Here is a 13,649-nt window from a genome sequence, read left to right as displayed (position 1 = left end):
ATGCTAGAGTGACATACTGGTGGTTACAAATTGGTCACTGGTCAGGGTAGTGGAAGCAGCATATTTGAGCTGATGAACTGAGTATCATGTAATGCTAAAAGCAAATTTGCTGTAGTATAAATTTTCTAGTGTATTAGTATCAGTGGGCTATATACACCCAATAACAATTTGCCTGAGGCACATTCAAATATATGAAATTGATATGGTAAGTGTAATGGTTATATTCCTGGACTAATAATCCAAAGAACAAGAGTTCAAATGCCACCATGGCAGTTTGAGAAATTGAAACCAGTTAAAAAAAATATATGAAAATAGAAAACGGGTCAGATTATTGTAAAAACCCAACTGATTCACTAATGTACTCTAGGGAAGGAAACCTGTCATCCTTGCCCAGTCTAGCTTATATGCAACTCCAGTCCCACAGTGCAACGTTATAGCTAAAGTTTCATTAAAGTGCACAGCAAATATAACAAGCATCTGTAACTTCTACCTGTATTTTCTTTACTGGTTGCTTCCTTATCTGCTAGACAATTTGACTGGAATCTAGTAGTTCCAATATTATTCCTGCAGCAATCAGTATTCTTTTTCTGCACCACCATAGAAGATGTCATAGGATTCTTCAATGAGAGAGTGGATTCAGTCTCGGTTTGCTCGAAGAAGATGTATTTGATAGCAAGGAAGAGTGCTAGGCCAAGAGTGATTACTTGTTCAACATCCATACTGATCATCCTGTGTAGGATGAAACAAACATAAAATGCATTAACTCGCAATTGATAAATTTTACGATTAGGCTTTACGCTATGAACTTTATAAAATAAGTACACAGTCTTGTCCTTGTACAATCTCCTGGTTAGAACACATTTAGAATATTGCGTCCAGTACACATGGTGGGCAATATAAAAGCTTTGCAAAAAGTCAAAAAGGACTCAAATGTGATCCTTAGCTTAAATAGACCTTAGTTATACAGAAATGCTTAAAAGACTAGGGGCTGGAAATTCCCCAATCTTGCACCTGATTTTTCAGCAATATTTGGCGTTTTTGGTGAAAAACGGCAAACTGGGATCTTGAGAAGTCTTGTGCTGACGGTTTTTAAGTATCGCTGAGGAGCAGACCGCCAGCGTGCAAGATTCGAAATAGCGCTTTCGCCAAAAATTTGGTTCATAGCGGACAAAAAAATTGCCTGGGGAAAAAGCTGCATTGCAGCCCTTGGAACAGTGGCAGGTATGAAGACCTGCAAAAGTTTAATTAAAGTTTTTATTTCTTTAATTCTTTTGCAGCGATTGGTTAGTTTTTATTTTTTGCAATTTTTGTGTATGTGTTTTCCCCTCCTCCCTAGGCTCAACACGCCTCGGTCTGGGAGAAAAGTTGCAGAACATTCGCAGTTTGTTGGGCCTCGTAGCGGTATTTTTGGCGAAAAAAATATCGTTATGACCAAAAATGGAATTTCTAGCCTTTAGTAGACGTCAGGGTGATTTGATAGCAGATATACAAAATCATTAAAGGCCTCAATTGTGCTTACTTTGAGAGGCTATTTCAATTAGATAGGTTGGGGAAGACCAGAGGGCACACGCATAAGCTATGCAAGGGTAGGGCTAGGTTAGGTGTTACATTTTTCTTCTTTTCCCAGAGGTTAGTAGACCTATGGAACATGTTCCTGGCTCACATGGTGAATGCAGACTATCTGCATGCCTTCATGAGAGCACTGAACCAGTTCCTGGGGAAGATCAGGTCTTATAAAAGTAGCTAAAATATCAGGTGTTATATGCATGGTCTATGTGGTCTCCTGGGCTAGTTTTTGACCTCTCTCAGGAGATTACATGACTGATAGTGGGCGTGAGTGCCCAATCACGATGTTCCAGGTGCCGCAGCGATCATGGTACAGGTTGAATGGACCAGCTAATTTGTTCCTGCCCGTCGATTTACAATATTTATAAATTTGGAGCTTTTATGGTTTTAAAATGGGAACTATTTCCCCTGTACTATTTCATAACACAAATGTTTGTGCCCAAACAGTTAGAAATACCCAATTTTACACTAAGTAAAATGTGTAAAACCAAGACAACTGCATAAATGTACTCCAGTTAGTGCTTCAGGTGTCCTATATTGAATATAGAACACAATAGGAGCAGGAGTAGGCCATTTGGTCTTTTGAGCCTGTTCCGCCATTCAACATCATGACTGACCTTCTACCTCAACTCTGCCTTCCCGCAATATCCCCATATCCCTTGGTTCCCTCCATATCCTAAAATCTATACCTCGCTTTTCAATATACCCACCGACTGAGCATCCACAGCCCTCTCAGGTAGAAAATTCCAAAGATTCACAACCCTGAGTGAAGTTTCTCCTCATCTCAGTATATAAATGACAAACCCCTTATTCCAAGATTGTGACCCCTAGTTCTAGACTCCCCAGCCAGGGGAAACATCCTCCCAAGCATTTACTCTGTCAAGCCCCATAAGAATTTTATACATTTCAATGAGATCACCTCTCATTCTTCTAAACTCTAGGGAATATAGGCCTAGTCTACTCAAGTTTTCCTCCCAGGAATCATTTTAGTGAGCCTTTATTACACTCCCTCGAAGGCAAGTATATCCTTCCTTAGGTAAGGAGAACAAAACTGTACACAGTACTCCAGATATGGTTTCACCAAGGCCTTATATAATTGCAGCAAAAGTTCTTTACACATACTCCAATCCTTTGTAATAAAAGGTAAACATACCATTTACTTGCTGAACCTGCATGTTAATTTTCATGTACAAGGACACCCAGGTCCCTCTGAATACCAACATTTCCTCACTGCTCACCATTAAAAAAAATATATTGCTTTTCTACATCTACTAAAGTGGTAACTTCATATTTCTCCACATTATGGGCTCAAGTTTCAGCCTGAGTTGCTCCAATTTTTGGAGCAACTAGTTTAGAATAGAGCATCTTAGAAATTGCAATTTTTGACATTTAGTTTGCTCCAGTTCTAGTGAGTTAAAATAGTTTCATTGTAGAACAGATTTTTTTAAAAAAGGGGGCATGTCCAGCCGCTTACACCCGTTTTGCAATTTTAGGCAGCGAAAACTTACTCCATTCTAAGTTAGTTTGGAGTAAGTGTAGATTTTTGTACGCTCAGAAAAACCTTGCCTACACTTATAAATCAGGTGTAGAGAACGAGAGATGGGCAGCGGGGGGTGGGGAGGAGGGGGAGAAAGAGGGAGGTTGAATAGGCCGCCGGTGCGGGCAGGCGCCGCCGGAGGAGGAAGAAGAAGCCGGGCTGCCGAAGACTTCGGGCAGAGCCTGTCCCGCCGACGTGGGGTGGGAAGAACGGGAACGGGAGCTAAACAGGGAGGTGGAGGGGGGGGGGGGGGGGGGAAAAGAGAGCGCGTGAACTAAACGGGAGGGAAGGAGGCCCAAGTCCGATCTTCGCCCTGGCAGCCCATTCGGCCAGGGCTAGGGGCGCCGTGCTTCGGGCCCCTCCCACACAACCTCAGGCGCCTGGAGCTACTGCACATGCGCGCACACTTTAGCGTGCATGTGCAGAGGTCCCGGCACTGTTTTCAGCACTGCGCCAAGGGCCTGGATCGACCAGACGGAGGGTAGAATACCAAGGTAAATAATAGGCGCCATTTCGGTTCTAAAATGTCGGCGCACCACACGGAGATGCACCATTCCAACCCTGGGGGCAAACTTGGGCTCTCAATTCCATCTGCCACATTCTTGCCCACTCACAGAACCAGCCTATATCCCTTTGCAGGCTCTTTGCGTCCTCCTTACAACTTACTTTCCCACCTAGCTTTGCATCATCCGCAAACCTGGATAAATTGTACTTAAGTCCCCTTATCCAAGTCATTAATATAGATTGCAAATAGCTGAGGCCCAAGCACTGATCCTTGCTAGTTACAGCCTGCCAACCTGAAAATCACCAGTTTATTCCTGCTCTCCGTCTGTTAACCAATCCTCAATCCATGGAGGCCTATAAACTACTCCCACCAGTGTTTTCTGCCCCTTGTTTCTTAGCTCCACCCAAAGTGATTCTACATCTTGATTTTCAGATGAAGGTCCTCACTCTCCATTTATTCCATTGTTTATCAGAGCTACCCCACTCCACATTTTGCTTATCTCTTCTAAAAGTCAAGTATCCTGGAATATTTCATTCTCAACCTTGGTCACTCTGCCACCACATCTCCGTGATGGCTATTAGATAGCAATAAATGGATTTGCTGTGTTATTAATTCATCTATTTTGTTGTGAATGCTTTGCGTAGATATAGTGCCTTTAGTATTAACTTTTTTTCTACTTTTTCCTGACGTCAATACCAATCTGAAAATAAAAACTTTCCCTGGGTACTCTTCTGTTGGATAGCTTAGGACTTCAAATAAGGGACGTTCTAAAGAATGTTATGCTAGATTGTCAAATGTAGGTAACTGGAATGTGTGCGTCAGTTCCGCAGAACCTTTAGAGGGCAGCCTGCCTAAAGAGGAAATTCCTCTTTTGAGAGCACATTGGAAAGTATTTGCTTTATCGTGATGTTTCTTCCCCATAGTTAGCAAAAAGGATATTTACAGCCTCACCCCCCCCCCCCTCCCCCCTCCTCCTTTCACAATACTGGATTGCTTCAGACATTAGGAAGAAGGACTGATCGGACTTCAAATTGTAGCATGTAGTGACTGAACAGCAGAACCAGCACTCCAGCAAACTGTATTTAGACAACTTGGGGGCCTCTCCTGAAACTAACAGATGGCCAATATATTGGACACAATTCACGCACAAATAACTTCCCTATTTGTATCCGTGAGAAGCACACCACTTTAAGCATGACATTAAAGAATATTTTAAGCTCATCAGCTGACAATTGCTTGAAGTTAATATTCAATTACCTGGAAAGATAGAATTGCCACAGTGGTACACTTGGATCAATTCGTTTCGGCATACTTTCATCCAGTCCTGTTCCAGATTTAGGCATTTCTAAGGTGTTATCCTGTGAAGGTGGTTCTGCTATCCAGCGACTATGAGCATGAACCAGAACTAATCCTAGAGACTGGAGCCCAAACAAAAACAATTCTGTAACAATTCATTTATCCATCCACAAGTTACTACAGTTCAATAATCTCACTGAACAATTAACACAAAACTCAATAGCTTAACTTGGCAGTCTAACATTAAAAGTATTCAGATAACTGGATTATTGGTTGGGCTATTTCCTTAGACAGTTTTGGCTTGTATGCACAATTGTGCAATAATATTTCCAGAAACCTGGAATTGTTGCAAAATACAACAAGTTCAGTTGTGTCGAACTTGACAATTAGTGAACTATGTTCATCACTACACTTTATACAGAAAATGCCTTTCAATACTGACCATTATGACTTTCACTCGCTGTGTTACAGGATTTGGCTTGTTATCTTCCTCTTCCTCCAAGACTCGTGCAAAATGGCCAAGCTGCCAAATTGGACGACCCTCGCGACTTTCTCGGGAAAGCTATGGGAGAAATTTGAGGTTTAATTATCTTGAATGACAAAATTGTTTCCTGAAAAGCAAACATAGATCATTTGTCATCATGGTGTGCCACTTCATACCTCACTTGTAAGCTACTATAGGGTTTCCAGCTTTCTTTGAAGATAAATCAAACTATGCAGCTCTCAATGAATACATGTCAACAGGCATTAAATTCCTGCTAACACAGTATTGGGAAATTCCTAATTTCATGCTTACCTCCAATACCAGGGAGACACAAGCTGGGAAGAATGTCATGAAGACAAAGTAGTTTGCCAAAACAGACATACAGCCAAAGCAGCACATGATTTCTAGCTGTCGCACCCCTGAAGGAAGGAAAAAAATAGTTAAAGGACTTTTTCTAATTTTTAAGTAATGTTCTCTCCTTCCACAAATTTTCTTTTAAGAGTGTCAGCACTGCTCTAAAAACACTGCTAAATGGTATGCACGTAACTGCCTTCAAGCTAGCCTTCCTAGCCTCCACTAGGTGTTTCCTCATGGGTCATGTTAAGAACAGAACATAATTAGGAACAGAGGAGGCCATACGGCCACTCGATCATGGCTGATCCAATCATGGAGTCAGGTCCACTTCCCTACCCTCTCCCCATAGTCTCGTATCGCTCAAAAATCTGTCTATCTCCGCCTTAATTATATATTCATTGACCCAGCCTCCACAGCTCTTTGGGGCAGAGAATTCCATAGATTTACAACCCTTTGAGAGAAGAAATTCCTCCTCATCAGTTTTAAATGGGCAGTCCCTTATTCTAAGATTATGCCTCCTGGTTCTAATCTCCCCCATCAGTGGAAACATAGAAAAATTGGTGCAGGAGTAGGCCATTCAGCCCTTACAGCCTGCACCACCATTCAATATCATGGCTGATCGTTAACCTCAGTACCCCTTTCCTGCTTTCTCTCTATACACCTTGATCCCTTAAGCCATAAGGACCATATCTCTCTCGAATATATCCAATGAACTGGCATCAACAACTCTCTGCGATAGGGAATTCCACAGGTTAACAACTCAGTGAAGAAGTTTCTCCTCATCTCAGTTCTAAATGGCTTACCCCTTACCCTTAGACTGTGTCCCCTGGTTCTGGACTTCAACATCAGGAATATTCTTCCTGCATCTAACCTGTCCAGTCCCGTCAGAATTTTGTTTCTGAGATCCCCTCTCATCCTTCTAAACTCCAGTGAATACAGGCCCAGTTGATCCAGTCTCTTCATAGGTCAGTCCTGCCATCCCAGGAATCAGTCTGGTGAACCTTCGCTGCACTCCCTTACTAGCAAGAACGTCCTTCCTCAGATTAGGAGACCAAAACTGAACACAATATTCCAGGTGAGGCCTCACCAAGGCCCTGTCCAACTGCAGTAAGACCTCCCTGCCCCTATAATCAAATTCCCTAGCTATAAAGGACAACATACCATTTGCCTTCACCACCTGCTGTACCTGCATCCACCTCATCAAGCCCCCTCATAATCTTATCTGCTTCAATAAGATCACTTCTTATTCTTCGGAATTCCAATGAGTGGAGGCCCAACCTGCTCAACCTTCCTCATAAGTCAACCCCCTCATCTCCACAATCAACCAAGTGAACCTTCTCTGAATTGCCTCCAAAGCAAGTATATCCTTTCTTAAATTTGGAAACCAAAACTGTACACAGTATTCCAGGTGTGACCTCACCAATACCCTGTATAACTGTAGCAAGACGTCCCTGCTTTTATACTCCATCCCTTTTGCAATAAAGGCCAAGATTCCATTAGTCTTCCTGATCACTTCCTGTACCTGCATACTAACCTTGTGTGTTTCATGCACCAGGACCTCCAGGTCCCACTGTACTGCAGCACTTTGCAATTTTTCTCCATTTAAATAATAACTTGCTCTTCGATTTTTTTTCTGCCAAAGTGCATAATCTCACACTTTCCAACATTATGTGCCAAATTTTTGCCCACTCACAGCCTGTCGATCAGTAACTCACTCAAAACTAGTTTCAAACCCACATTCTATCATAAAAATGAAGCAACTCAAGGCTTAAAATGTACCTCACCACATCCCCATTGAACTCTAAATTTGTAGCAACTTCCTATGAAACTTAAACACGTGTATGCACACACTATGCACAAAAAGAGATATTTCATATTTCATGTACCTACCGGACATAGTACCAACACCAATCACAAGACATTCTACAAGGGCATCAAGAGTGAAAGTGGGACCCAGAATGGCCATTCCACGTGCAATATTTTCCCTTACTTCATCCTGTCAATCAAAATATGTACATTTAGAACCAGTTTACAGTGATAGCAAAGAACTACTGCAGGCCTCAAACACTCCCAAACTTCAACAAGAGAATAGATAACGGTTTAATTTTGCATTTACAGAATAGGACATAATTAATTTATTCTTAGAGCAGAATATTAAATATGATCGGTTGAAAAAGAAATGATTACAATTAATTCCATTGCTCACTGGTGCCAATTAGTATACAAAACAATTTCTCAAACAGATGGAAAACATTTCAAACCAAATTTAGCTCAAGGGAATGATTAAAATTGCTCTGGTTTACTTCATCCACTATTCAGATTATAAATTAGAAAAATATTTCTCTTCAATTTACACATATAACTGAAAGATAGAATAACTACCTGAACATTTGGGTATACTATTAGAGGTTGTACCTCTTCAGTCCAGCACACTTGGGACCTGACTGGTGTCGGACCAGAGAATGTTCCAGACCATGAGGTCATGCCGACCCTAGACTTACTGGATCCTGACAACTTCTGCCACACTCCGGCTGCAAAACTCCAGCCTCACTCCCTCTCCACACGGAGAGCCAGGAAACCACCCACACAAATCAGCAGCTCTGCAGCCAGGAAGCGCGGGAAAACACCACACTGAAATCCCGGACTTCCCTCTTGCACGGTGCTGGTTTGGCACTCTTTTTCTGGAGGCAACTGCTGCTGACAATGACCCGGCCGGGTTCTGCACATGCGTTGCGCAGAAGCCTACTGCACAGCATTTCGTTGCTCAGAATCTCAATTTTTTTTCAATCCTCGTGCCTCAGTCAGCCGCCTGCCCTTCCCTTCCCCAGCCCACTTACCTCCACAAACAGCACGTGACGCCACCGTCGCCGAGAATGACGCCGGACCAGGGATGTTTCCGGACTAAAGAGTCCCGGACTGGAGGTGTACAACCTGTATATCAACTTAAGCCTACAGGCAGGTAGTTTGCAACTATACACCTTTAATGCAATGGTCAATTAAATAGTGAAACATGTAATTACATTCCAGTCTTCAGTCTGGATTTAGCAAAGTTATTTTAAAATTGATCTTTTGTGCAATACCATTTGCAAAGAATCACAGCCTGATATAAATATAGTACAGTACCTGGCAGTTGGAGCTCAGTGCAAATTTGGCCAGAGCACTGGCTTTGGACAGATCAATCAGCAGCAGGAAGAAAGGCAAGGCTTCACTGTGAAAAAATATGAATTTAGAATTAATCATGGTACAAGTGTTCCTGTGAAACTCATACCAAAATAAAATAATTGGGTATCTTCTGATTCAGAGAGGAGAATGCTACCAGTGAGCCAAAGTGTTAGTCAGTACAGTATTGAGGGAATGCTGCACTGGAGGAGACATTAATCGAGGTCCTGTCTGGCCCCTCAGGTAGACATAAAAGATACAGTGGCACTATTTGAAGAGCAGAGCAATTCTCCCAGTGTCTAAGCCGACATTTATCCCTCAACCAACATCACAAACAGTTTAACTGGCGTTTGTGGGACCTGATGTGCACAAATTGGCTGTCACATTTCATACGTTACAACAGTGGCTACATTTCAAAAGTACTTAATTGGCTGCGAAGCGCTTTGGGACCTCCTGAGGTTACGAACAACACTATAAATGCAAGTTCTTGTTTTCTATGTATCTGCCTGTGGAATTCCCTGCCGCAGAGTGTTGTTGATGCCAGTTCATTGGATATATTCAAGGGGGAGTTAAATAAGGCCCTTCCGGCTAAAGGGATCAAGGGGTATGGAGAGAAAGCAGGAAAGGGGTACGGAGGTGAATGATCACCCATGATCTTATTGAATGGTGGTGCAGGCTCGAAGGGTCAAATGGCCTACTCCTGCACCTATTTTCTATGTTTCTATGCAACTGTAGTTATTGGTCACTTAATATCAACATATATTGTATATGCTTCTATTAAAGATTTAACAATAATCCTGCCTTTTACTGTTTTTGGATTTAGCAGTTATATGCTGTGATGGAGGTTTTAAATAAGATTAAGGATGAGCTACATGGTCTTAATTATCTGTACTAATTTTTTTTAATTTTTTTTTTAAAAAGTACTTTCTTTTTAAAGTGTTAATTTTTCCCTAATTTACTGTGCCACCAGTGTCTGGGAATGGGGTTTTTGTTATCAGTTACCCCCATAGCAATTTTCCAAGTTCTACCCTTCTTTCCACTGGTGTCAAGGCAAAGAGCAGTGGCTACTTCCTCACAGGAAGAAAGCCATCCAAGTCACTGTTGCACATCCAGAAGGCAGCTCATAAGTGCCTTTAACAGCAGTCCACCTGCCTATCCCCTTCGCTGGTGAAGGAAACTAAAATACAAACCTGCTTTCTTTCAAACAGATTTTAAATATGCAACAACAAAAAAAAATCACCCCGTTTCAATTGCCCTCCGTCTGAAACAGGGCACACCAATAGATTTTGAGTGAAGGGTTCCGTCCGCCCAAATGCATGGGGCAGACAATATGGAGAAATTCAGGTCTGTGGGGGTTTTTTGCAGCGGGGTAGAAGTGGTCTCACCATCGGAGCAGAAGTGCGGTCGGGTCGGAGTAGCCGCCACTAGTGGAGTGGCTGACGCTCCAAGTGGTCATCGCGCTGGCACGTCACAACATCCCTCCCCTTCAGTTAAAGGGGAGGGCCGCTGCGACCTCTGCAGCCACTTTAGTGGCAAACACGGCGACCAGGGAGGGGAATTGTTGGCCCGACCTGGCAGTCGGCTGACAATAAAAAATAAAATGGAGTCGCTGGCAGCGCCACCTCTCCTTTAAGGGCGGTCATGCCGCCAAGCCACAGAAAGGGTACCGATAGAAAAAGCTGTCAGTGGCACTGACCGATGGTGGCGGCGCTCCTGCAGGGCAATTCCAGAAAGGGGCAATTTCGGAAAAGGGTTGGCACAAGCACGACAGGAAAATGAGTGGGGTCGTCCCCTACAGCGTTCCAAAACTAAGAGGGCAATATCCAAATTGGTGGCCCCTCCGCACCAACTCGTGGCCGCTGCTTTCAGGCGGCCACGGGCCTTATAGAAAGGGGCAATTTCAGCCCCTTTATGTCTTAAAAATGTATTTACATTATACAAGTGCAAACGCTGGCCCAAAAAGTACTATGAAGGCAGTAATGTGAACACATACCATATCCAAAATGTTCATGCAAAGTAAAATAGAGAGTTAAAGATCTTTGTACTCACTTGAGGCCAGTTAGTTCTTTATCCAGAAAGTGAATTACAACTGTGCTAAAAACAAAGCTGGAGAAGATGGTGAAGAGACCGGCAATCCCTAAAAGAACAAATTAAGCTAAAATTCAGTTGCACAGAACATATTGTACAAATAGGTATACATATTTAATATGCAATAGGCAAGTTTCAATTTTAGTTTAGATTCAAGGGGCATGCACTCAATGAAGTCACTGACCATAAATGTAACAAAGGTGCTTAAGGCCATACCTAGCATATACTTAGAACCAAGCTGTCGGAGGTTCTGGAATTGGAAGTATATATACAAGATTGCTAAGCAGCGTGTAATGGTCAGGATTATGATATCGCTGCTCAATATCTCCTGTGAAAACAATCAAATCACAACATCAGTGAAATTCTATCAACATAAAAAAATAATCTACATTTACTCCAAAAATCTCATGTGTCTCCATAGTTGCATGGTTTTAAACAAGCTTTGCATAAAATTTCAGTCACCTAGAAGCATTTTTAAAATTTGATCCCGATGAGAGGCAGACTAGCCAATGCAATATATTTAAAAAAAAACACTAAGAATGGTGCTTAAGTAAACTTTAATTGTATTTTTGAGATTCAGACAACCATTTAGGATAGGAAAAACACCCAAGTCCACAACAGTTAACAATTTAAATGTACTAACAAAATAATGTTTTATAACATCTCTATATAGAAACTTAAGCCCAGAACGTCTGTTCCTTCTTGGGGAACTCAGACAATAGAAGCAGAGGGTCCAGAAATTGGGGTGAAACCAGTCTGTACTGGGTAACTACCCTTGAGAGCTACCACAGCAAATTCCAGCAGAGAAGGGGGGGCAGGGGCCAAGAGGGTTTCTTACAGCTGCCCCACCCATCTTGGTGTCTGGGGCTCTCCCAGAAATGCCAGCAACACCTATGCCTGCAGAGAGCAGGTGAAAGTACCTTTCTGGACTGCACATGGGCCCCACAAAGTCAGTACTGCACAGAAATCCCACTGCAGTCTATACATTTAACTTGAACAAGCTTTGGCCTTCTGTCTTATTGGATCACCCCTCATGTCCTCTCTGAGCTCAGCTTGTCTGTGAGTCTCATCTCCTGCTCTCTTCACCCTATTCCCACTAAACTGCTGACCTCCCAACTTCCCTCATGGTCCTCATACTAGCTGACATTTTAACTGGTTCCCTCTCCTTGGGGACGGTCCCCCTCCATCACCACCTGCCACCTCATTTCTCAGAAAAACTATTCTTGCAGCTCTGTCCTCAATCTAATGCTCCAACCTCCAACCTTTCCTCTCCAAAATCCTTCAATGTGTTGTCACCTCCCAAATCCATGTTCACCTTTCCCCAACTCCAGGTTTAAATATCTCCAATCAGGTTTCCTCCCCTGCCACCGCAACAAAACTCTAATTAAAGTCACAAACAGTACTCTTTGTAGCCTTTGACAGGTCGATCACACCGCCCTCCTCCAACATCACTTCTCAGTTGTCAAGGTCAGTGGGACTGCTGCTGCATGGCTATATTCTTTACCTAGCCAACTGTAGCAAGAGCATCTCTTGCAATGGCTTCTCTACCTACCCCACACTAGTATCTCTGGAATACCCCACGAATCTATCCTTGGGTCCCTCATCTCCTTGCTGCCTCTAGGCAACATCATGAGATAAGCTTCCACATATACTCCAACAACACCTACCACGTCTCGTGACCCCTCCACAGCCACTGTGTGGTCAGACTTCTTGTCCAATATGCAACAATTTTCTTCAGTTAAACATTGGGAAGACTGAAGCCATCGTCTTCAGCCGCCGCCACAATCTCCAAAGCATTGCCACGGATTCCACCACCCTCCCCGGCCATTGCCTTGGGTTCTGTTTGGCCCAATATCCTTGCCAACTTTGACCTCCATAACATTTCCCATCATTGGCCCACCTCAGCTCATCTGCTGCTCAAAAAACCTCATCCATGCTTTGGTTACCTCCACACTGGATTATTCCAGCACTCTCTTGGCCAACCATTCATGCTTTACCATCCATAAAATTCAGCTCACCCAAAACCCTGTTACCTGTATCCTATCTTGCAGCAAGTCCCACTCCTTTATGCTCACTGACCTATGTTGACTCCTACTCTGGCAACACCTCAAATGTAAAATATGCACTCTAACCTCCTCCTCCCCTGCAACCCTCCAATAACACTTTATTCCTCTGACTCTGGCCTCTTCTGCATCACCCCACCATTGGCGGCTGTGTGCTCAGTTGTCTGTGCTAGGCTCTGGAATTTCCTCCCTAAACCTGCACCTCTCCACTTCCCTCATCGTCAAAGATCCTCCATAACTGACTAACTTGAGAGGAGGTAACCAGGAGGATCGATGAGGGTAGTGTGTATGATGCAGTGTACATGGAGTTTAGCAAAGCTTTTCATAAAGTCCCACATGGCAGACTGGTCACAAAAAGATACAAGTGCATGAAACACAAAAGGTTAGTATGCAGGTACAGCAAGTGATACTGCGTGCAGTTTTGGTTTCCATATTTACGAAAGGATATACTTGCTTTGGAGGCAGTTCAGAGAAGGTTGATTCCAGAGATGAGGGGGTTGACTTATGAGGAAAGGTTGAGCCTCTACTCATTGGAATTGAGTAGAATGAGAGGTGATCTTATCAAAACGTAAAAGATTATGAGGGGGCTTGACAAGG

General features: G+C 43.1%; 1 protein-coding gene across 2 annotated transcripts in view; it reads right to left on the bottom strand.

Annotated features, from left to right (window-relative positions):
- Nucleotides 1–13,649, bottom strand: part of hmgcra (3-hydroxy-3-methylglutaryl-CoA reductase a) — a 48,368-nt gene that overhangs the window by 20,862 nt on the left and 13,857 nt on the right. For both annotated transcript variants that reach the window (XM_070885959.1, XM_070885968.1), the window contains exons 3-10: nucleotides 11,206–11,317; nucleotides 10,951–11,038; nucleotides 8,866–8,950; nucleotides 7,633–7,738; nucleotides 5,701–5,807; nucleotides 5,347–5,466; nucleotides 4,866–5,026; nucleotides 491–729 (exon numbers count right to left, since the gene is read on the bottom strand). In XM_070885959.1, coding sequence (XP_070742060.1) covers nucleotides 491–729; nucleotides 4,866–5,026; nucleotides 5,347–5,466; nucleotides 5,701–5,807; nucleotides 7,633–7,738; nucleotides 8,866–8,950; nucleotides 10,951–11,038; nucleotides 11,206–11,317 — 1,018 coding nt within the window. The remainder of the gene's footprint in view (nucleotides 1–490; nucleotides 730–4,865; nucleotides 5,027–5,346; nucleotides 5,467–5,700; nucleotides 5,808–7,632; nucleotides 7,739–8,865; nucleotides 8,951–10,950; nucleotides 11,039–11,205; nucleotides 11,318–13,649) is intronic.

Source organism: Pristiophorus japonicus, chromosome 1 (genome assembly GCF_044704955.1).
Source record: "Pristiophorus japonicus isolate sPriJap1 chromosome 1, sPriJap1.hap1, whole genome shotgun sequence".
NCBI lineage: Eukaryota > Metazoa > Chordata > Chondrichthyes > Pristiophoridae > Pristiophorus > Pristiophorus japonicus.
This window is presented reverse-complemented; position numbering and strand designations above follow the sequence as displayed.